The sequence below is a fragment of the Sparus aurata genome, chromosome 21 (assembly GCF_900880675.1).
Source record: "Sparus aurata chromosome 21, fSpaAur1.1, whole genome shotgun sequence".
Taxonomy (NCBI): Eukaryota; Metazoa; Chordata; class Actinopteri; order Spariformes; family Sparidae; genus Sparus; species Sparus aurata.
In genome coordinates, this window is record NC_044207.1 from 26109538 (window position 1) to 26131990 (window position 22453).

Genomic DNA, 22453 nt, shown 5'->3' on the forward strand with positions numbered 1-22453 from the left:
TACATTTCATTCAATCTAACAGATGACACACATGAATTTCATGAATTTAAAGTATTTTTCAAATGGCTTTATTAGTTAAAAAAACAACAAAATAGGATGCCAGTGAAACAAGTATAATCTAACATGAAGTAAAACAGATTCAACACATTTGATGTGCAGCAGTTTAAAATAAACACATTCAATGACATATCCTCTTTGTGGTTATAGACTCCCGACTGCTGGAATAAACATTTTGCCCATTTGCAGCATCCAGCGATGCCACACAGTATATTAATATTAATGTTTTTATAAATCCCATCAGGAGTCTGGTATCCCAACATGGTCCAACTGTTTAACTAAAGGAAAGTGCCACAGAAAAAGGTTCAGTATGTTCAAGTACATTGTTGAAATTATAATAACAAAAAAGCCCTCAACAACCAGTAATGTGCAAATGTATAGTTTTTCAAACTAAACGGGCTACATGATGAATGCATATTAATAGTAGCTAAACATTTTTTTTTTCCACATAAATAAAGTAAAATGGGAGGCTCAACTCAGCAGATCGAAGGGTCCACGCAGTTAAAATCAGAACAGTGAATGCTGCTGAAGGTTTTCTGAATTGGGCAAGGTGTGTGATAACAATAAACTTCTTCAAATCCTGTGTGTTCACTTGATTTATGACAGTGGTTTACACCAAATGTTCAGATGTCTTGGGTTGATTTTCTTTAAACAAAGTCATCTTGATAGTAAAACAGTCCTGAAAGGAAGTCACAGCCACACTCTACAGCACAAGTACAATCAAAGGCTCTAAAAATTACATCGTCTAAAAAGAACAGTATCTCTAGTAGAAAAAAATAGTATAAAACATGTTTTATACAACTAATTAACCAAGCAAAGTGAAAATAAGACAATGTTGAGTTTTCCACCACAGCCCTACGTTACCTGTAATGATTGACAATAACGTGAAGGAAATAATCAGAGCCATCACTTTTACATGGCGTCAGCATAAGAAGATCCAGAGGTACACAAATACATTCAGCGCAGTGAAGATCTAAAAAGCTTGAGTGCTTAAAGTAACTTTTTCAAACCAGTGAGGAGTGAATGTTGGAATGGCAGGTTGAAATAAAATGAAATGAAGTACATCTGGACACTGGATGCAGGACTACAGGGAGGAGGTATCTCTAGCTGCGAGCTGCAGGCCGTTGCTCACCTGGAAGCGAGTTTCATCTGATATACCATACTGTTCCAGAGGGTCCTGAGCAGAGACGAGAGGAGGAGGAAGAAAGAACACAAAAGCTCAGTGTTATTGAAGCAGGATCAAACGTCATATTAAATTGGTTAGTTTACAGAAAACACACAAAGACACAAACACAAACAAATATTTTCTATCCCTAGTGTGTTTCAGCAGGCAGTCTGTGGGTAGTCAATCTCCCTGAAAGCCCGGTGTTAGTGAGTGGAATTTAATCAGCTGTTCTTACAACATCCAAAATGACCTCAACAACTGTGTTTTCACAGAACTACTACTATCTAATCGTCCTCTATTGATCTACCCATCTATCTTCTTCTGATATTGATGATACTGTGCATGTCATTGGGTCCTGCGTGGCATCAATACTCTTAAATTCTTCTTTGATAGGAGCACCATCTGTGTGGCATTTAGTGTAATAACATGCAGCTGTGAAGGTTGTTACCTTGCCAGTGAGCCTGTGGATTTCAGTTCGATAGAATATCAGGTTCTTCCTCATGAACTCGTAACTGCGAGAGATGAGACAGCAAGTTAATTTGAATACAAGAATATAGTAAAGATTGGGGCTGCACCTCCGTTTGTAATATATTTATGATAACAGTTTCAGTTCATTGCATCCTATAAACCAAATCCCTGCAGCTTTATTAGTCTATCACTTTCTTAATGCAGAACCTCTTTACATATACAGAAAATTGAAGTGCCTTTTCAACCAGAAAGCACCCAGGAAACTTTGTAACAAACACAAATAAGAAACTGGTGTTCTAAGATCGTTTTTTGTTTGTTAGCATCCCACCAAACTTTGAAACAGAACAGTGTCAAGTCACGATTGACCAGCTGGTTCAACACATGTCACAATGTGGACATTGTGCCTTTGGAAACAGCTGCATCATTCATTTGTGATGGTTTCACCCATGTGAGTCTATTACTAGAGGCTAAAACACACTGAGGTACAAGTCGTTCAAATAACGTCTCACTGCATATTAAGAGAGGCAAAAGCAAACAACGCCTGAGCCATGTTTCAGGTGCAGATATGTGACCATCACTGTTCTTGTAGAGAACACAGCTCCTTTAGTAAGTGTTCTAATAACGTTCATTCATAAGACCATCGTTTTGTACATATTAAATATGTTAATGAAGGCTCTCAGTCATCCAGTTCATGGTAAATCAAATCAAATCAAATCAATTTTATTTATATAGCCCAAAATCACAATCACATTGCCTCAGTGGGCTTTACAATCTGTACAGTGAACAACATCCTCTGTCCTTAGACCCTCGATTCGAGTGAGGAAAAACTTCACATGTTGATGGAAAAAAAAACCTTTTAACAGGGTAAAAAAAACAATGGAAGAAACCTCAGGAAGAGCCACAGAGGAGGGATCCCTCTTCCAGGACGGACTGACATGCAATAGATGTTGCGTGTACAGAAAAGAGCAACAATTCACAGTTTACAAGTTACATCAACAGAAGATGGTAATATTCTATGTGCTATATCGCAGACAACTGGACGTTTTCCAAGAGGCTTCTTCACTTCTAACTTACTGGTTTGAAAGAGGAGCAAAAGAATCCATCTATGTCAAACTGGAAAGACAGAGGTGGTGGATTACAACACTACCCACCTTCAATGCAGTACTGAGTTCCCTTAACGGACAGCCAAACAACCATTTACACTTGGGCTCACCTCGCCCTAGAAACCCACATTAAAGGCCAGCTGGTTCAGCGCCCACAAGTGGCCCTAACAACTCTGAAACTGAGAGTTTCACAGAGTTTAAAAGCCAGCAACTCCTCTCGTGTTAATTAGAAGTGAAGAAGCATCTTGGATAAGAGGTGAAACGTCTTCAAGAAACTGAAACAACTCCAGGTGCCTCGATATGGCACAATGCTAAAATTAAATAAATTGTAATATTAAATGTAGTAAACCACTACAAGCATGTAAGTGAATTTACTTATGAAGGTCACAGGCCTTTGTAGGCACTGCAGCCGTGTGTGTGACAAAACTCCATGGAAAAACATGATTTAGAATTAAACGTGGTAAATTGGCACACAAATTGGCTCAAATCACTGCATATAAAAATTCTAATGAATTACTTTTTTGGACAAACTATGAAGATCTTGCTGTCTGTTAATAAGACGGTAAAGACACAGTCCTACCTGGCCTTGATAATGGCGTCAACCCACTCGCCACACTGCTCTTCAGAGTCACACTCAAACAGATACTTCCTCTCTGCTTCATCTAGAAATGCTACAAAAGAAGCACAAAGGATTACTCAGAAATACATGACGCAGAAACACAGATAGTAGAGACATGATGGACTACGCTTTTGTGCCTTTCCTTTCACGCCTAAAGGAGTAACTCTCCCACAGAAAAGGCCGCTCCTGCACAGCCTGAAACTCCTGGTTTGGAATCAAGCTTTTACATGTAACTTACGTGCATCACTATCTAACAGCCATTATATAAATATATATATTTATTACAAAATATATACAGTTGCTACTGCTTTAGTGGCGTTATTTTAGATCACACTTCCTTGCTCGGCATGACAAGCCCTACTCTGTGCAACTCTCACCAAAGATTGAACAGAGGGGAGACGTCTCACTCTGTAGCTTAAATGTAGGGTACAAGACACAGTTTTTTGAAAGTTGAACAATGTAAACCTGTTATACTAGGACCCCAAATAAAAGTATGAACCTGAAAATTAGCATACTATGATCTCTTTAAGATACATTTAGTCTTTTCCTCTACAGTGACATGTGAACATGTGAATGTGAAGCCAGTCACTACGTCAGGAAGTGTAGGTTGTTCATGTGAATGTGAAATGTAACTCACCAATCGAGAAGGTCTGGCTGTCCTCCCTCTCCACCCGACACTGCTCCAGCAGCAAAGCTCCAATTGGCTGTCAAATAAACACAACATTATTTACATAGATACATGTGTTTGTCCTTTGCAAGAGAGCACACAGGTGTGGCAATGTGTACATGCTCTGAGAATAAATGCAGTAAGTAACAGGTGTTCAAATAATGATCCAACTGACCTCTTCCTCATCAATCCGGAAGTAAAAGAGGAAGTTAACGACGAGTTTCACCAGCCTCTTCTTCACAACTGTGTGATATCAAACAGGAACTGAGATTAAACTTCACAACGCAGACAGACAGACAAACACACACACACACAGACAGACACACACACAGACAGCAGACACACACACACAGACAGACAGACAGTACAGTTGTCTCCACAGCTTGTGTAGTCTGTGGTAGGACCCAAACAAGAGCTGCTGCCCAGGTGACATGAAACGGAAGTGATACTGATAAGAGTCGGTGTGTTACCATCTCCCTTCTTGGGTCCTCTCATCCCCAGCTCAGCTGCCTTCTCTGATGGCTGGCGGCTCAGAGACACCAGCTCCTTCTCGTTGAAACGCATCACGGTCCACTGACGCAGTAAAAACACAGTCCACACACTTTCACTGCAGTGGAGACATTCCCGGGACCGAGGACACAACCACGGACAGAGAGAAGAGTCAGAGGAAGTAGCAGCGAGTTAACCGTCGACTAAACGTCCCCGGCTCGTTGTCTGCTGCTGTCTGTAAGTGACTGAGTGTGTTTGGTCATTTCTGCGGTCAAGCTAACGCCGCTGTGTCGGACTTCTCCTTCACGCCACACACCGGACACACACACACTCCTCTCGATTTGGCAGCGACACTCCTCACTGGTGGTAGTATGGTAGCCGGTGAGGGTCAAACCAGGCGAAACGCGCGTCATAAACCAGATATCTTCAAGGCTGCAGCCCAGCGGTGGAACTGAAGTAGTAGAATTATCAGATCCTAGATAGTAAGTGAAAGTGTTATATATGATACCACACTGTAAAAAAAACAACATGCTGCAACTGAAGAATGTTAAAGTAAAAGTACCAATAATCCACACTTTAAAATACTGTATTAAAGTAGCCTAGAAGTATAAAAGTTAATTCACCCAAGTTCATATCCTCATAGGTGTTACACTGGAACCACGAAAGGTTTTTGAATGACAAAAAAAGACTTAAGAAATTATTAAAATTGTTGCTTAATTATATTTTGTCCATCCACTGATAGATTAAACTGTTTCAGCTACAGTCCTGCAAATACTGTTTGATAGTTTGATTTGTAACAAAACATCTTCTTTTATTAGTTATGAGTCACAGTTTGGTATGGAGACATTTTAATTGGTAAAGTAACCAGTAACTACAGCTTTAAAAAAAATGCCGGGAAGTTATAAGTCGCTTGCAACATTTTGCCTGTGAAATGCAGTGGGGTAGAAAGAAAAGGTGGAAGTAAAAGACAATATTTAAGTATGGCACAAGTACCTCAAATTTCTAGTTAAGTACAGAAGGAATACTTGAGTGACTTAGTTACATTCCATGATTGATTCAGCCCTTGTTCATGTAGGCCTTATTGGGCTGCATGTCCAAAACCACACTGGCATCATGTGAATTGCTGTAAATGTAATTCAATATTATTTTTTTAAAACCATTTTAAATGAATAAATAGATAAATAAATAACCATACATATATTAACAGTTATTTTCGGTATTTATTCTTCAGATTATTTCCATATTTAATTTAAATTAATCTTTTAGTCTAAAAATGTCCCAAAACTGAAAAATGCTCATCACAATTAGACTGAGTTTGAGGTGATGTCTTCAAATAGCTTATTTAGTCCAATCTGTTCTCTTAATAGTTGCCAATTAATTTTTTTTGATCAAATTATTAATTAATTGAACAATCGTCGCAGTTTAAACTCTAGGTAACGTGTAAGCTGCAGGTAAATCTGTGAGTATTCATCACTTTGCCAAGCTGGCAGCCTCTCCGGTCCACGAGGTGGCAGTAATGCACCGGAAGCCGTTTGCTAACCACCAAACACCGAAGAAGAAACGGCCGCTTGAGCATGCGCACTGCAAATCTACGTCGGCATGATCATAACGTCGTGAAGTAGGTGAGTGTTTTGGACAAAGATAAGTGTTTTAAAAGATCCCGCCACCTCTAGGGATCGTTTCTCGTGTAACTAACAGTCTTTTGTAACCTGCGTGGAGCTTTATACGCTTCTCTTGTCTCTCGATCATTCCGATTAGTTAAAATCCTATAATTACTTCATGGTAACCCTGTTAGCTTAGCACTAGCATTGTCAGAATCCATTCAGTAGCTAGCGTTACGTTACACCATCACACTTCAGTTAGCTGGGTTTTGTTTAGCTCACTAAATAGACAGCATTTCATTGAGAAATATTATCGAAAAATTAAAAGTATATTTGGCTAACTCTCTCTGCTGTTACAGTTTTGCTTACTTCCAAGTAGTTTGTATCCCCTGCAAGGGAAGTTAGCATCAAGAACATCAGTTAAGGGAGCTCTGAGGAGTCATTGTACTGTTTTATAACACTTGAGATGCAACTCAGATTAATAATGGATGTAGCTGTGGTAACATCAATCTTAAATATAAAAGTAAATAATAGATTTAAGTAAATCATTAATATGGAAAATACAGTTCGTAGTCCGTTAAGAGGTAATGTAGCAATGCAGGAATATATGGCAAGTTAATAACAGCAAATATTGTTCTTTGTCTACATCCAATGTAATGTAAGACGTGTGCTTTATTTGTCCTCAGATAATCACGAAGGATCTACGTTGGGAACCTTTCTACTGTGGGTCAGGTGAACAGGTGTGGGTGTCTGTGTGATTGAGCCCATCACCACGCAAACATGGATTTCCAGCATCGAGCTGGAGGGAAGACGGGGAGCGGCGGGGTGGCCTCTGCCTCTGAGAGTAACCGTGATCGACGAGAGCGGTTACGTCAGCTGGCCCTGGAGACCATCGACATCAACAAAGACCCCTATTTTATGAAGAATCACTTGGGATCCTATGAGTGTAAACTTTGTCTGACACTTCATAACAACGAGGTGAGGAGACGAATGATAAAACGTTATCTGATCTCGGTGCAATCGCTTGTTTTTTTTGTTTGAAACCGACAAATCACAAGCTGCTTTTGTTTGCATTTACAGGGCAGCTACTTGGCTCACACACAAGGAAAGAAACATCAGACCAACTTGTAAGTCCACATCTTGTCTACACCTTAAAGTCTGCGGTTGCGTTGTTTCTTTGGTTCATTTCAACTGGTATTTAGGTCAGCACACAGCCAATTGCTGCATTTAGATATATTGCAATGTCAAAATGAGTAAAAATCAGTATGGGTTAAACTGCTACAGGATGTTGGTTTATGTCTCGTTTACTGTAACTGATTAATTTTACTTCACCTTTCAATGACTTACAGAGCGCGGAGAGCAGCCAAGGAGGCCAAAGAAGCTCCTGCTCAGCCAGCTCCAGCCAAAGTTAAAGTTGAGGTCAAGAAGTTTGTCAAAATTGGTCGACCAGGATACAAAGGTAAGCTGGCTGCATGGTTAATAATTAGTGTTATTAGTGTAATTCTCTTTGTCGTTCACCGTGATGTCAGTTTAACTGTAAATGTTTTGTGTTTTAATATATGGGACATGTGTTTCTTCTTTTTCTATAGTAACCAAACAGAGGGACCCAGAGACTGGACAGCAGTCCTTACTTTTCCAGGTCAGTGTTTTTTATTTACATGTATATAATTTTTTGTTTACTTTGGCCCTTGTCACCTCGTGCAGCACCAAAGACAGCTGAAACCGCACTGACAAGTTATGTTCGATCTTCTTGATCACCCACAGCTGGCAATTTAGTTTTTCTCCCTCTAGAAACAGCTGTCTGATAAAGAGCCATATGGTAAACAGAAAAGAAGTTTATTAGCACGTCTTATTTATGGAGGAGCTTGCAACATGACAAAAACGTAATTTCCGCCGCATTCCACGCCTCAGTACCTGTACCTTTTGCTCCGTTCATCAGATTGACTACCCAGAGATCGCTGAAGGAATCGGACCCAGGCATCGTTTCATGTCTGCTTATGAACAGCGCATCGAGCCGCCTGATCGTCGCTGGCAGTATCTGCTTCTGGCTGCAGAACCTTATGAGACTATTGCTTTTAAGGTGAGTGAAAGCTGCACTTCTGTTGTGCTCTTTATATGTAATAGTTTTTTTCCTGCTGTGTTATAAACTAAACATCTTTACTCTTTTAGGTCCCGAGTAGAGAAATTGATAAAGCAGAAAATCGCTTCTGGACCCACTGGAACAGAGAAACCAAACAGGTACTGATCAGCATTTCTCACACAAAGCCAAACTGTTCATTTGATTAGAGAAAGGAGAGGTGTGGTTTGACCTGTCTTTGTTATTTTTCCTCCCAGTTCTTCCTTCAGTTCCACTTCAAAATGGAGAAAGCTGCTCCTCAGTCCAGCGGTCCACCACCTGCTGCAGGTGTGAAGCGCCCCCCTCCTCTCATGAGCGGAGTCGGACCTCGCCCACCAAATGATTCTCTTCCCCCTCCCCCTCCAGGAGGGATGTCTGTCCCCCCTCTCCCACCCGGTGCCCCAGGTGCCCCCCACATGCCCCCTCAGATGCCCATGCCCCCCATGCCAATGAGGCCACCTCCACCTGAGGGCATCTCAATATCTAATAATTGATCCTCTACCAGCGTTTCATGATCGCCTCCTTTCGTGGTGTGCTGTCACTCTGCCCTGCCGGTCTACAGTGTCTCCCTTTTAGATACATTCAGGTTTTTTTTTTTCGTTATTTCTACAAATGTTGTCCACATTTAGTAGACTTTTATACATTTGTTTGGTTTATGTAAATGTGTAGGGCAGCCCGTGTGATCACACTGTTTTGTATAAATACTTACATTCTGGACATGGAGCTATGATTGAACATAGCTCATCTTTTACGATGCTGTTTTTGTAATTAAATTCTGTGGAGAAAAAAAAAAACCCACTTGAGTCTCAAAAGTCTGTTTTCACAAAGATGTCACGTGTAGAAACATCTGTTACCTGGTTGGTTGGTTTGTCAGCAGGATTTCACAAAAACTATTTAACGTATTTCACAGTAAGCTTGGATGGCTGATGGTGTCATCAGCTGTTTATCAACTGGTATCTATGAGGGAGTACAATTTTTTTGTGTGGGTCCAAATGAAAATCCGCCTCCAGCAGATTTAAGTATGTTTTATTTGATATTGGAAGACTTGATTGATTTAAAAGAGACTGTTGGGCCATGACATGGATGTGCTGTACTCTATTCTAGTAGATACAGTTTTACATTTTACGACTTAGAACATTCCTGAGATCTGCACAGGATGTCAAATACAGACACTTTGGTTTAGAGTGGGACCTGAGCCAGAGAGTCAACAATCAGCCATCTCACCATCTATCTTCAAAAAGTTACCTGATGTTGCTTTAAATGTCTGATACGTGTGGACGCCCCGACTATTGATAAGATCTGGATCTTTGTCGATGTTTAGTCGTGTATGACAGTTGACTGAGATGTTCCAGTTATGCCAAAAACAAAAGGAATCAAATTATTAAATGGACGTTTGCAATTGAGCAGTCGACAAGGTCAATTCAGTGAAAATTAAAATGTTTTTACTTGAAACATAAAGCGCCGTTTCACAATATCAGACAATTTGAAATCGGTGTCTCAGCGTCTGACAGAGAAAATATACCACTGAATTCAACATGGCCGCCTTTTAATAAATGCTATTGAATCATTTCAGTTGAACTGTTCAAAGATGAATCGGTCTGCCACAGTACAAAGACTCAACTCATCCCGTCTGAGCCTTTTTCTTCTCTTTCTGTTCCTCCGACTTTTTGTTCCTCTCGGGCACAGCCTCCTCATTTCCTTCCTCCTCCTCTTCGTCATCTGCTGCCTCTTTGGGTTCCTCCGTTTTCTCTTTTTCTTTCTTGTCTCTGATTTCTTCGTCCTTGTCTTTCTTGGCTCGCCTGTCCTTTAATCTCCCCTCTCTTCTCCTCATGAGGTTTTTCACTGGCAGTGGCTTGTTTCTGAGACCTCGCGATGTTTGTGCCGCTGCTGCTCCTCTCTTTGACCTTCCTCTTTTGACCACTCCATCTTCGTCTTCCTCCTCATCATCTTCATCATCGAGGTCTGGCAGCCACCACAGCATGACTTCCCATAGAGATGTCTCGGGCTGGAGGGGGGAGAGCACGTGAAGAAGTTGACACAGCACAAACTGAGGTGGATGCACGGCTGTTTTAGAACGGGCTCTTTACCTCTGCTGGTTGGACTCTGCGTCGTAACGCGCCCGACCGCCTCGCTGTCAGTCCATATTCCTCCTCCTCCTCTGCTGGCCTCTGACCCCGCAGAGTTTCTGTGTTTTTAAAAGAAAAAAACTCAGCCACAGCAAGTATATAATTTTGTCTGCGGTCCTATTTATGCGCGTTTACTTGCCGTTAAGCCTCTGACAGCCTGAGGTGAGCACCAGTATGGCGATCGCCACAAACAGGCAGCGGTTGAGGGTGACGTTCTCCCACGGCGTCTCAATCTGCATCGGGTTTTGGATGGACGAGGTTTTGGGAAAGGACGCTGAAGGAAACACAAGATGCTTCTATTGTAATCTGGTAAATTGAGTAAACAATAAAAGCTGACAAGGATGTAGAGGAGAGAGCGTAGAGACTTGCTTTGTCGGGGGAAGCTGGGCTCCCTGGGTAAAATCCTGGGTTCGGCTCTTGGTTGCTGTGGAACTGGAGGCATTTCCTATCAGAGACCAACAAACAGTTCAGAAGAAAAGACAAACCAGGGACGTCAACACAGTGAATAATTGTTGATGTTGGCCGTTCTCCAACTAACCTCTCTGACTTTCCTCGTGGCGTACATCTCTGAAACAGACAGATGGAGATTTACTGAGGGGCGGCCTCGCAAGCCGTAAACAACAAACCGAAGCCGCGACAGCCATCCTCTCAATCTGGACTTTATTTATCCACATTAATCTGATGTATGTTCAGACATTTTTGTTGGCGGACATATGCTTCATTTTATTAGCCTCTCGTTTCAACAAAACACAAATCTACTCTGCCAAACTTTATTTATCAGACAGACGCAGAAGATTTACCGTCATGATAGTGAGCTTCATGCTAACATCCTCATACTCACAATGACCGCCAATGCTAATGTCATATTTAGCATTTGTCATCTTAGTTTTATGTGTTAGCATGCTAACATTTGCGATTTACCAATTTCAATAATCATGTAGGTATTTTGCCATAAACGTGTGACGTGGACAATTAAAGGTTCATTTTGTAAAATAATGCAAGAATTCAAAGTTAGCTCCAACTAACAGCTGCTGCTCTTTGCTCTAGCCAATGAGCTAATTAGCCATGAGCTCATTAGCGGTGATTGTGGAATGACAAACCAAGACTGTTTTGGTGAGTTTTATTTAGTTTATGTGGTTAACAATGTGTCAATGAGGCAATTAAGCTCACTTTAGTTCAACATTAGAGTGAAACTTGATTTCCTTACCTCCTTTCTTGACATTTTGTGAGTTATTTTGTTCATTAATTTCAAAAGAAAGCTTGTGAAATGTATAGCAACCGGCACCGGCATGTGTCTCCCTGCTGTAACTCACCTCTTGCGGTACAAAACATTATCATAATACAGGACGGCCGGGGCTAGCTTGTTAGCATGCTAAACTCAGTCTAACGTCAACACTGTTGTTTCTTCAAGTTCTGCTGATAATGTTAGTAATGTGGTTTTGATATTTCACTCAAAACCTCGCGTCACCTTCATGGTGGTGCTACATGACAAGTCAGGTGATCACCAGGGTCGTTAGGATTCATCCTCTGGGGACCATAAAGGCTCTACGACGGGATTTCAGCCTGTACCAAAGTGCTGGCAAATAAAAAAGCATTCCCCACTTTAAGGTCTTTTTAAGAGCTCTGTCTGACAAGGAGGATTTTGTGAGCTCGGCGAGATTGAGGCTTATTACACCCACCATCCGTTCAGCGCAGCATTATCACTCTGAAGCCTCTGACCAGGAGTCACATTTCAGCGGCTCCCTGTGCTGCTGCTCCCAAGTATTTATAGAGCGGTACAATATTACAATGGATAAAGGCTTTTATGTGCAGGCATTACAGATTCTGTGCGCGTTTGTGCGTGTGTGCTTTTGTGTGTGTCGCCACCTGGTCTGCGGATCTGTCGAACAGGCTTCTGTGGAGGAGGATCTGCTCTTGGTGGCCCTAACTCCTCTTCAAATGTCTCATAGCTTTCTTCCATCCCCTGCCTGAGAGAGAGACACAGAGAGGGGAAGACGACGGAAGTGACTCTGAGTTTGTTTATAAAAAAATTGAGCGGATCTCTAAAATACATAATACACAAAGCTGTGCATGTGATCCCGGCTGTTGTCAGAGGCCGATCCAGTCTGTGCGATTGTTGGTATTTATAGAAATGCTTTTCCTTGCCAGCTGTTACCTCCCCCCAAAAAAAACAAGAGGATTCGACGGATCACAATGTCACTGCAGTTGCTTATCAGTATTCCTCACTGTGTACTATAGAAGAAAAAAAGTTATTTCCTTTGTCTCATCAGCATTTTTACTTTGGCTCCACAAAATGATTCAAGTAAAAGGTCAACATCTCCAGTTTATGAATAAAACTGAGGCTGTTTCCTGACCTTCACATTTACAGATGAACGCTGCGCGGCCCTTATGTCTTACATGACATTTCTACACGGACATTGAGCTAATGTCCCGGCGACACTATAAATAGATGAAGCAATGCCACTGGAGAGACAGACGGATACACACTGCATATAAATACACAAAAAAGAAAGCGGCCGATGTTTTCTATTATACCCCTGGCTGGCCTCTCTGGTGATGAAGCCCAACCCTTGACCCCCCGATTGAATAGAAGGACCTGGCCTACCTGCCTCGACATCTGGGGTACCCCGGGCAGCGTCGTGGGAACCTTTTGTCACAGAGCCTGTTGTTCCTCTGCAGAGATGGCAGCAGCGTCGCACTCTGAACTGTCTGACAGCCGAGCACAGGTGCTGCCGGAGAATGAAAAAACAAAAAGAAATGAGTGTCAGTCAAACTGAGGCGGCGTTGACATTGACATGTGCCGTACAGCTGTCAGATCCCAGGAGAGGGTTCTCAGAGGGGGCCACAGGTTATGTTTTGGAAAACGTTGAATAATTTAATTGAAATCTTATTACATTTAAACTCGTGTGGTATGAAGGCAGTAACAAGCTCACCGATCCTGCACATGTAGCACAACTAGGACGCCGATAAATAAAATCTGTTTTAGAAGAAATGGATGGTAGAGATTTTAGTGATTTAACCATTAGCCTACTTTAGGCTAACTATTTCAAGATCCAACGATTTAGATAGATAGATAGATAGATAGATAGATAGATAGATAGAATTACTTCATGATCCCAGACTGGGAAATTATTTTATTATTATTAGTATTTATTGATTACTTTTAGATAATTCACAATTGTGTATTTAACTTCAGTTTAATTATTACTTCGAGTAATGATTAAAACGATGTAATAAGCTCATTAGCCAAAAGTTATTGATACAATTGTTAGCTTATTACTAGCTATTAACTATTTCAGCTGGTTGCTACTTTTACTTGTACATTAAAACCATTTGTTGATCATTTTTTACTGCTTCAACACTCAGCCACTAGCTTCTCTTAGCTTTTTCAGTTTTCACCATATATACTTTTAGCTAACTCTGCTAGCGTACCTGCAAATGTATCCACTACTTTTAGATTTTCACCATTTTAATGTATTCTAAGCCGAATGTTAGGGTTAATGTTATGTTATGTAAGTTTGATCCGGTTTGTCGTTCTACCGCTTGAGGAGCAGCAGAAACTGGACATTTCAGCTATTTAACTATTAGCCTACTTTAAGCTAACTATTTCAAAAAGCCAGACTTGTATTCATCATTTCCAACAGTTTACAGGCTCCTTCGGATATTTAATGATTGTGTCAGTCGTTTTTTTTTTATTACATTGGGGCTTAAAGTAATGAATAAACAGTTGTAATTAGCCAGTTAGCTAAAAGTAACAGACAAATGGATGAAACTGTTGACTTAAAGTTTAAGCTATATAGCTTGCATCCCAAAAAATGCATCCACTACTTTTAGCTTTTTCACCATTTAATAACTACTTTTAGAACCTTAATTTTTTAGTGTTTATCTCTTAGCCTGTTAGATAGGCTACTTGGAAATCATTTATAACCATTTACCAATGACTTTTAGCTACATATTAAACTATTTAAGCATTACAAGTTGTGGATAAATGGTTTTAGGTAGAATATTAGGTACCATTTCTCAATTACATGAACCTTTTTTCAACCATTTCCCCATTACTTGTCACTTATAGACTTATCTGCCTGACTGTAAGCTACAGTGATCAGGTGTAAGTATATGTATAAACACAAATTAGTTAAGCTTCAATTCTCCAATCGCTCCAAATACCCATCAGAAAATGCAGAATCTTGGGAACCACTGTTTTATCTGAACATTTGGACCCTTCTGTGTTTCACCAGCAGAGAGCACCGCTGTGCTGAGAAGACGCTCTGAGGCTGCTCTGCTTTGCAAAGTGACTGGCCGACACAAAGACTAACAGAAGGGCTGGTGGCACATTTCCTTTGACTGATCTGACCATCAGCTGCTTCCTCCACATCAAACACTCGATAGACCCACAAGACCAATTTGTAAATCATCTTGTTTTCTGTATGTTGCCTCAGTCCATCTTTCCTCTGCAATCTCGTCAGCTGGATGAAGTTGATATCATCGTGCCGTGCTTGTGTGCGAGTGTGGTGTGTGAGGCTGTCGGGCAAATTCGCCCTCTTTACGTGACGGGTGAGGCCGCTAACAAGAAGCAGTGTAAACAGATGTAAAGACGAGCGGGTTGCATCAGGGTGAGGTGGTTGCAGGCCACCTTTATGTGGGAGAGGAAGTGTTGGTAAACAGACTTGTGGCAATGTTGATGACTCATACCTTTGCTGGGACTCTGCCCAATTCCAGCTGAATCACACGTTGCTTTGCCCATCGCTTTGAATTGGACATAAGCTCCGTAACCTTTGCCGCGGGTGGAACTCACCGAGAGGAAGCCCGGGTCTCCAGCGGTACCCAGAGCTGCGTGTGACATAATGTGCAAAAGCTGACACAACCTTTCTGTCAGTGGAGGTGTTTGTTTGTTATTTAGTCAAAATTAAACATGAAAAACAACTCGTCTGTAAAATAAATAATTCACGAAGCGTTGCTGGCTGTCTCACCCTCATCTTGGGGTTGAGGCTGTAACCGGTTTCCTGATACGGTCCACCAATCGTGATCGACCCATTCATGTGACTTATAAATCACCATAGATACTAAAGTATAGAAGACATTACCATCATCTAATTAGAAGCGCTTAAGCCAAGCTAGTGGAGCGGCTTTATGGATGGTAATGTTGGCTGGTCCGCGTCTCAACGACTGTTGGATGGATTGCCGTTAAATTTGATTGAGACATTTATTGTCCCCTCGGGACGAATTGTAACAACTGGTGAACCTCTCGTTTTTCATTTAGCACCATCAACGGGTCAAATGTCAATTTTTCTTTGTTTTATGACCATCTACCTGCTAAAGCTGTGTTAAGTGCTGCTAAGCAAATGCTAGCATGCTAACACACTCAACTAAAATCAGCAACCTGCTCAACATCGGCATGTTAGCATCGTCACTGTGAGTATATTAGCACGCTGATGTTAGCATTTCGCTCAAACACTCTGGCTTCAGGTTTAATTCCAGTGCCTAGTTGAATGCTGTGCAAAGTGTACCATATGTTATGCACTGAGCGTTTGATGGAGTACCTCATACTCCAGTGCAGAATACAGGCGGAGCATTAGAGCGTCATCATGTGTTCATTTACTCTTATTCTTGCTTGTAATGAGCTCGTCTGCAGACTTAATTGACCAAATGCACACTCTCATCTCGCTGATTTGTCAGCGCTGATTAGTTCCAAGGAGAAAAGCTTCACCGCTAGTTAGAGTGCATCATCTGTGTCAACAGTCGTGATTGAAAAGGGCGTTTGATTTCGGCTAAATTAATTATTCCAAAATCAAGCCTTCCAATGTCATACTGAGCCTGCAGACTGACAGATTTCAAGCGTACTGTCATTAAGTAATCTATGCTCGTTCTTTTTTATTTTTTTATTATCTTATTCTCATCACATGCAGATGTCAAGAAGTGAAATCCTGCAAAGTTTGGACCAAAGTCTTAAAGAGTTGTTCAAGGGCGACACGCTCTCCCCCCCTCGTGGACTCACTGTGCCCATTAAGGTGAGCAAACATCGCCCGCGGACATCCACGTTCCAGATTCAGGCACTGGAGGGATCGGAGCCGGGTGAGGCGCTCCGTCCCCGTTTGTCCTTACATAATGGGGACTATGCTCAGAGGACACTCTGACTACCCCGGTACCCAGCGGGAGCAGCTCTGTGCCCGCCCTCACTGAGGAGTATAGTGGAGCGTGAAACAACATTAACTGTGTAGTCTGCCGGGAGCTGACAGGCATGAATGACTTACGGGGACTTGAATTAATATTGGGTTTAATGATTGTGTTTAATTTGCAGTCATTGTAAAAGGAAGAGCTGATGAGTCTTTATAAAGCTGAGAGATGATGCAGACCTGAGACTTTGATTGGAGTCAGACTGAAGGCCTCACTGACAGAACCACTTTCCAACATCAGTAACACTGGTTCTGGTCCAAGTTGTTGATTTTACCAATTTAATTTTGTATATGTTTGTACGATTTTTACTCACCAATGGGCACCGCTGCTGACTCAAGTCAACAACGCAGACGCTCAACGACGGTCCCGACACAGGCCGACAGCACCGCGTGTCCTTAAAGTATTGACACAGCTTTGAAAAGCGATGCTGAAAGTCGTAATTTGAATGACTTCCATAAAATGCAATCACAGCCCTGGATTTTTCCCACTTTATCGCGGCGGATCAAGATGAATTTAGAAGGGAGAAGTTGCCGAGTTTGGGGGGATAAATGGACGCCGGTGGAGAGGAAGATGAAGCTGCCAAGCTGCCTCGCAGAAGTGCAAAAAAAAAGATTAATCCCGTCTGGATCTTTTCTGCACTCTCCAGAGTTCTTCTTCTTTAATGATACAGCACAAACTCCTCCGTCCTGCTCTCTCTCCCTCTCTGATGTGCCGTGCTTCATTGACTCGCCCCTCGTCGGAGCGCCGTCAGCAACTTCCAACTCCAATTACTCACATGCGAGGCAACGAAAGGTTGTATGTTGAGCGTTCAAATGAGGGATATGGAGTCGAGTTTATTTACATCACAGTTTTATTTGCATATATAGAGGTAATATATGTTGGTGTTTAGCATACATTGCGCCTCTGCCTTGCGTGTGAGCGTTTAGTGATTGTAAATCTCCTGACACACACTGACAAATGCTTCCGTGCTCACTATCGGTTCGTCTTTTATTTCTCCTATGAAACAGACTTCAAACTGTTTTCCACTAATTTGAACGATTCCTGCATTTGCTCCATTAACTTTATCCCTTTGTTAAAATTGCATCCGGACTCATTATGGACAGAAGCAGCAGCAGCTGTCAGTGGGACTGAACCAGCAGCCCCCTCGTTCACCAGTCAGCCTCAGAAGACGACCCGCCGCTGATGTCTGCCCGGGAGTTTAACATCTTCCCTCTCAGATGTGCTGACAGTGTGAAGCCTGCGTTTTCCAAGAGGAGGAGTGACACGGGATCCGCGAGGATTCGGTCGTACGTCTCAGAGCTTCTCGCCTTTCACTTTGAATCTCCCACCAAAGCCTTCATGTTCTCTGGGAGCCGCTGTGGGGACCCTGTGTGTTTCTCCAGATCTCCTCAGGCAGCTCGTCAGCACTTTGATCTCTCTGAGACCACAACATGTAACTGACCGGATCATGAGTTTGAATCCTGCTGGGGTTCACGGGGTCGGGGGGAGCGGCAGATCCCGACCGTGCCCTCGAACAGATAAATGTTCACATGTCCAAAACGATGTGGTAATCTGTCCCTCACTTTTCCCTCTCCCTCGTTCGTGGGACAAGGGGGAGGCAGAGGTGTAACGTCCAGAGAGATTCGTCTGAGAGAGGAGCTGGAGTGAGAAACCAGGAGGAAAACGCCGGGACACGCTGGCATGTGAGCCCGCCGCGGGGAAGGGGATGATCTGAGAGGGAGATTAAGGGGAAAAGATTTTCATCATGGGCCTTTCCTCGCATTGATCTTTTCCTCTAAATATCTTGAAGCCTCGTTTCGTCATTATGGAACGAGAGATCGAGGGAAGATGAGAGAGGAGAGGGAGAGTAATTGGTTGGAGGTATTGGATTTCTTAAAAGACAAAGGAAATCCAATTGCTGGTGTTTGATCGTGAATAGTGAGTTCAGCAGTCTCATCGCCTGCTATTGTTCATATGTGACGGATCCAAAGGTGTTACGGCGCTGATATCGTTGATTTGGTTTCCTTCTCCTTCATTACTTTCCCTCTCCCAGTCTTCACCTTTTAATACCAGCGTGACATTTATTCTTTTCTGTTTGTCTCATCGGGGAGGCAACACCGAGTGATGGACTCCTTTTAAGAATTGAACCACTTGACTTTCAACGTCAAACACCTCAGAGTTGCTCGGCCTTAATATGCAGTCCTACCTCCTCCTCCTTCCCCTCCTCCTCCTCCACCTCCTCCTCCTCCTCCTCCCCTGTCTCTCATTGTGTCTGTTGGCCATTTTATTGATAGGGTAATTTGCTCTGAGATTGTACTGCAGTCTCCCGGGTGCTATGTGTATTAATTACCATCTATTCATCTGAGGCTGTTCAGCCTTTCAGCGTGCTCCAGTGCAGTGGTTCCAGGCCAATGCCTCACAGCTTCTGTCACAGCCCTAATGCTCCGGCAGAAGTGTGTGTGTGTGTGTGTGTGGGAGGCAAGTAATGTGAAACCCTCATGCACCGCGGATGAGTGTGATTTATTGTCGCTGCTGCTCGGAGATCGCCACGTTACGGACATCTGGAGGAGGCAGAACACACGTGAGGAGTCGTGGAGGGAGATATTTCACCTGTGGGTCCGGTGAGCGGAAATGGAATGTGGTATTCATGATTATGTAATTTAGTCTCCCGAATCCAACAATCGTTGTGTTTTCATTACTTTGTAATGAGGTTTTTGAATCTCCTGAGGGAGTTGCTTCGCTTTCATGGAGTCCAGCATGTTGCACAGCCCAGAACAGACGAACCAAACACCGCTCTAGAGAGGGCACTTCACATTTTTCATGTTTCCAGCAGCCCCTCGAGTGCACCACGGGCCACGTCTTACTATCTGGACCCAGCCGAGTTCAGGAGACTAGTAACTGAGCCGCACCAAAACTCGACAGGCTGTCTGTTTTTACGTCCGAACCCAACTGGAGCCCGGCACAATTCATCTAGGCTGAATTAATGTTCGCCTCCTGGAGAGTAACGGCCTCCGCTGTTGCGTCCACAGTGTCACATAAATAACAAACTCCTGCAATTAACATGACATAAACCCCGAAAACAGACAGTCGGTTCATCACAAATCATCAGTTATTACTTAATTCCACTTATTTTTACACTCAGAACTTGAAAGCACCACGTTTCACTCAAAGAAGTTGATCATAAATCCTTCATGTTAGACATTTTAGAATAATAAACTGGATTATAGTTATTGATGTGTTCACGGACATCATGTTCATGTTACAGCTGGTAGGTGGAGCTGATTAAAAAAACTGTATTTCCCCCTGGGCATCAAGACCTATCTTTACCTGTGATAATACATAATAATGTACCTGTTGATTATATTTTGTATTAACAATCTGAATTTGGAAAGTGACTAAAGAGCTCAGATAGAATGACAATATTTCCCTCTGAGATGTGGTGGAGCAGAAGAATTAAACAAGACATTTTATGCTCATTTTCGGGTTCATACTTTTAATTTGGGTAACTACTGGAATAGGTTTAAATGCTTTAATGCTCAAACAATGCAGCAGTTTTCTCAAACTGTCCAGCGCTGCAGCATCCGGCTGAAACACTGTTTGAGCTCCTGTCTCTTTAAGGCCCCTCCTCCCGGATACTCAGTCTGCTCTGATTGGTCAGCTCACGCACACCTGAGCAAGCACGGCTCACTGTGCCTCCAGTCAGCTCTGTTGTGTGCTCAGCTTCCAGTTGGCTTAAAGTCTACTGGGAATACAGATGTAATTAGTTACACAGTGATGTGTTGTGATGTCACAAAGTCACGGAGTTAAAGGCGAGGCTACTGACGAGGTGTTTGAGGAGCAGGGTTTTCTGTGGGAGAGAGGAGCTTCTGAAGGAAAGGAAAACAACAGAAACTGGGAATAGTAAAGTAAAGTACAAGTACCTAAAACAATTGCACTTCATGTGCATCACTTGAGAAAATAAATGTAGTTTCTCTCTCTCCGCTGTAATAATGTGCCCAAGTCCCTGTTCTTTCATACGAGCTGTACGCACACAAGCCTGTGATCAATAACTAATTTCTGAGTCCTGAACTCAAAATGAATTTGCGAAAGCTGCTAATCAGTTTCAGACGAAGCTTTCATTTGCACACAGCGAGAGAGAAACAGGAAGATGGAGACGGAGGAGAGAGGAAGACGAGGGGGGTGATTTTTCTTTCCCAAAGACGGATAAATAATTAAACCCACGAGGAAGAGGAGGCGAAATGAAACGCATACAGATCTCATTATCTCCACCGTGCTTACTTTGTGTTCCCTCTGATATTCACTGGAGTTATACCTGTTAGCTGGACAACCAACACCGGCACAGTTGCACCTTTCTCCTGCAGAATTCAAGCAAAGTTTCATCATGCTGAAAAAGAAAAACCGAAATAAAAAACATTGCCTCTCCTCTGCCGTCCTGCTCCTCTGCGGAGGAGTGACTGCTGCATGACAGCATCCTTAAACCGTCCTCTTACTCACCCATCAGCCTTCCTCTCTGCCTAATCAAGCAGCCCACATGCACTTAGTTTCCCTCTGCCTGTCTGAGCCATCAGAGTCCGACCTGTGCATTAAGAGTATAATCCTCTCAGGCTTTATGAGCACGATGTGTAACCAAACACTCTGCACAAGTGGCAGTCTTTTGACAGTTTTACTACAGCAGGAGTCAAACACTGTTTAAGAGAGACTGTATCCATGATGATGCCTTAAAGTAGGTTGTGTCAAATACAGATGTCGGTGCAGAGGTTACTGTGCGTCCACTGATAAATCTGACCTTATAATTTCATTTTATCTTGAGGTTCTGTGTCTGTTCTTGACCTTATATACCACTGGAGAAAATAATCTCACCATCAGGTCCATTAGGCTGTTATTTCAGAGCTTGTGATTGTATCACATATTTTCCCAACATCTACAATTTCATTACAACCGGGCAAACTCCGTCTGTCAATAAGGACCGCGCAATATGACTGAAGGCTCCAGAGCCGCGCTATGAACTTATTTCTCGAGGGAGGTTTGTCTGATCGATGCGCTCCTCTCACTTGACTTTTTTTTTTTTCTCTCACAAGCCTCAGTTGAAAGACTGTAAACTGCAGCAGTGTGTGTGTGTGTGTGTGTGTGTGTGTGTGTGTGTGTGTGTGTGTGTGTGTGTGGGTCGCAGAGTTTAAATGTCCTGTTACGTAAAAACCAGGTTTACACAGATGGTCTGTACATCTGTGAAGAAATGTAAAAGAAAAAAGATTTCACACTCACACTAATGGCAATATGAAGCAGCAGTCGAATCATAATTAAGTACATGTGCGCAGAGTATTATAGTCCCTGTCCAGTCAAATTGCTCTTCAGAAATATTTATTGTCCCACAAATGGGGAAATTTGTTTGCCACAGCAGCCAAAGGACAGTAATATTATAAAAAACAGTAATAATAGTAGAAATAACCAATATAATTGAAAGGTAAGAAATAGAATAGACCTGTATATACATGTGAAAATAATATTGTACAAAATAAACATGTTATTATGAACAGTGTGTCAGTGAATTGTTATTAACAGATAATAAATATGGGTATTATAAAACTGACCAGTGCAAACAAAAAAATTGAAATTAGTCATGTTTGGTTGTATTATTCTTCTTGTTCTTGCAGTAAAATGAGCGTCACTGTGTAGCCTGATGTTGAAGCAGAGTTTGACCCTAGAAGACTATTTTTTCACATTTTGTGTAAATCGTCTCCTTACTCTATGAAAATCTAATTTGAAGAGGCGGTCCTACGAGCATGATTTATGACATCACAAACCGTTTGAAAACCCAAAGTGCGAGAACACATTCGCTCTCTCAGCTTGTCAAACACAGCAGCTCGGTCAGTGGCCGTCAGACGCACCACT

General features: G+C 42.3%; 3 protein-coding genes across 4 annotated transcripts; 1 reads left to right on the forward strand and 2 right to left on the reverse strand.

Moving 5' to 3' along the window:
- Window positions 1-45: 45 nt before the first annotated feature.
- Window positions 46-4983, reverse strand: plekhj1 (pleckstrin homology domain containing, family J member 1). Its single transcript, XM_030402208.1, has 6 exons — window positions 4550-4983; window positions 4255-4322; window positions 4050-4116; window positions 3374-3464; window positions 1671-1734; window positions 46-1234 (listed from the first exon to the last, which is right to left on the reverse strand). The coding sequence occupies exons 1-6, from the start codon at window positions 4641-4643 to the stop codon at window positions 1142-1144; spliced, it is 477 nt and encodes a 158-aa protein (XP_030258068.1). The 5' UTR covers window positions 4644-4983; the 3' UTR covers window positions 46-1141.
- Window positions 4984-6057: 1074 nt separating this feature from the next.
- sf3a2 (splicing factor 3a, subunit 2) lies at window positions 6058-9081 on the forward strand. 2 transcript variants are annotated; one of them, XM_030402203.1, is made up of 8 exons: window positions 6058-6190; window positions 6856-7147; window positions 7250-7296; window positions 7519-7628; window positions 7759-7808; window positions 8109-8249; window positions 8339-8407; window positions 8504-9081. In XM_030402203.1, exons 2-8 carry the CDS (start codon window positions 6950-6952, stop codon window positions 8777-8779), a joined length of 891 nt encoding a protein of 296 aa, XP_030258063.1. In that variant the 5' UTR covers window positions 6058-6190; window positions 6856-6949; the 3' UTR covers window positions 8780-9081. The 2 variants fall into 2 exon arrangements, with proteins under 2 accessions (XP_030258063.1, XP_030258064.1); XM_030402204.1 differs by having other exon boundaries at window positions 6147-6186.
- A 624-nt stretch (window positions 9082-9705) lies between these two features.
- LOC115572402 (histone-lysine N-methyltransferase SETD1A) lies at window positions 9706-15450 on the reverse strand. Its single transcript, XM_030402427.1, has 9 exons — window positions 15360-15450; window positions 15104-15241; window positions 13017-13140; window positions 12278-12378; window positions 10950-10978; window positions 10781-10856; window positions 10551-10685; window positions 10373-10470; window positions 9706-10290 (listed from the first exon to the last, which is right to left on the reverse strand). The coding sequence occupies exons 1-9, from the start codon at window positions 15448-15450 to the stop codon at window positions 9907-9909; spliced, it is 1176 nt and encodes a 391-aa protein (XP_030258287.1). The 3' UTR covers window positions 9706-9906.
- Between the last annotated feature and the right edge of the window lie 7003 nt (window positions 15451-22453).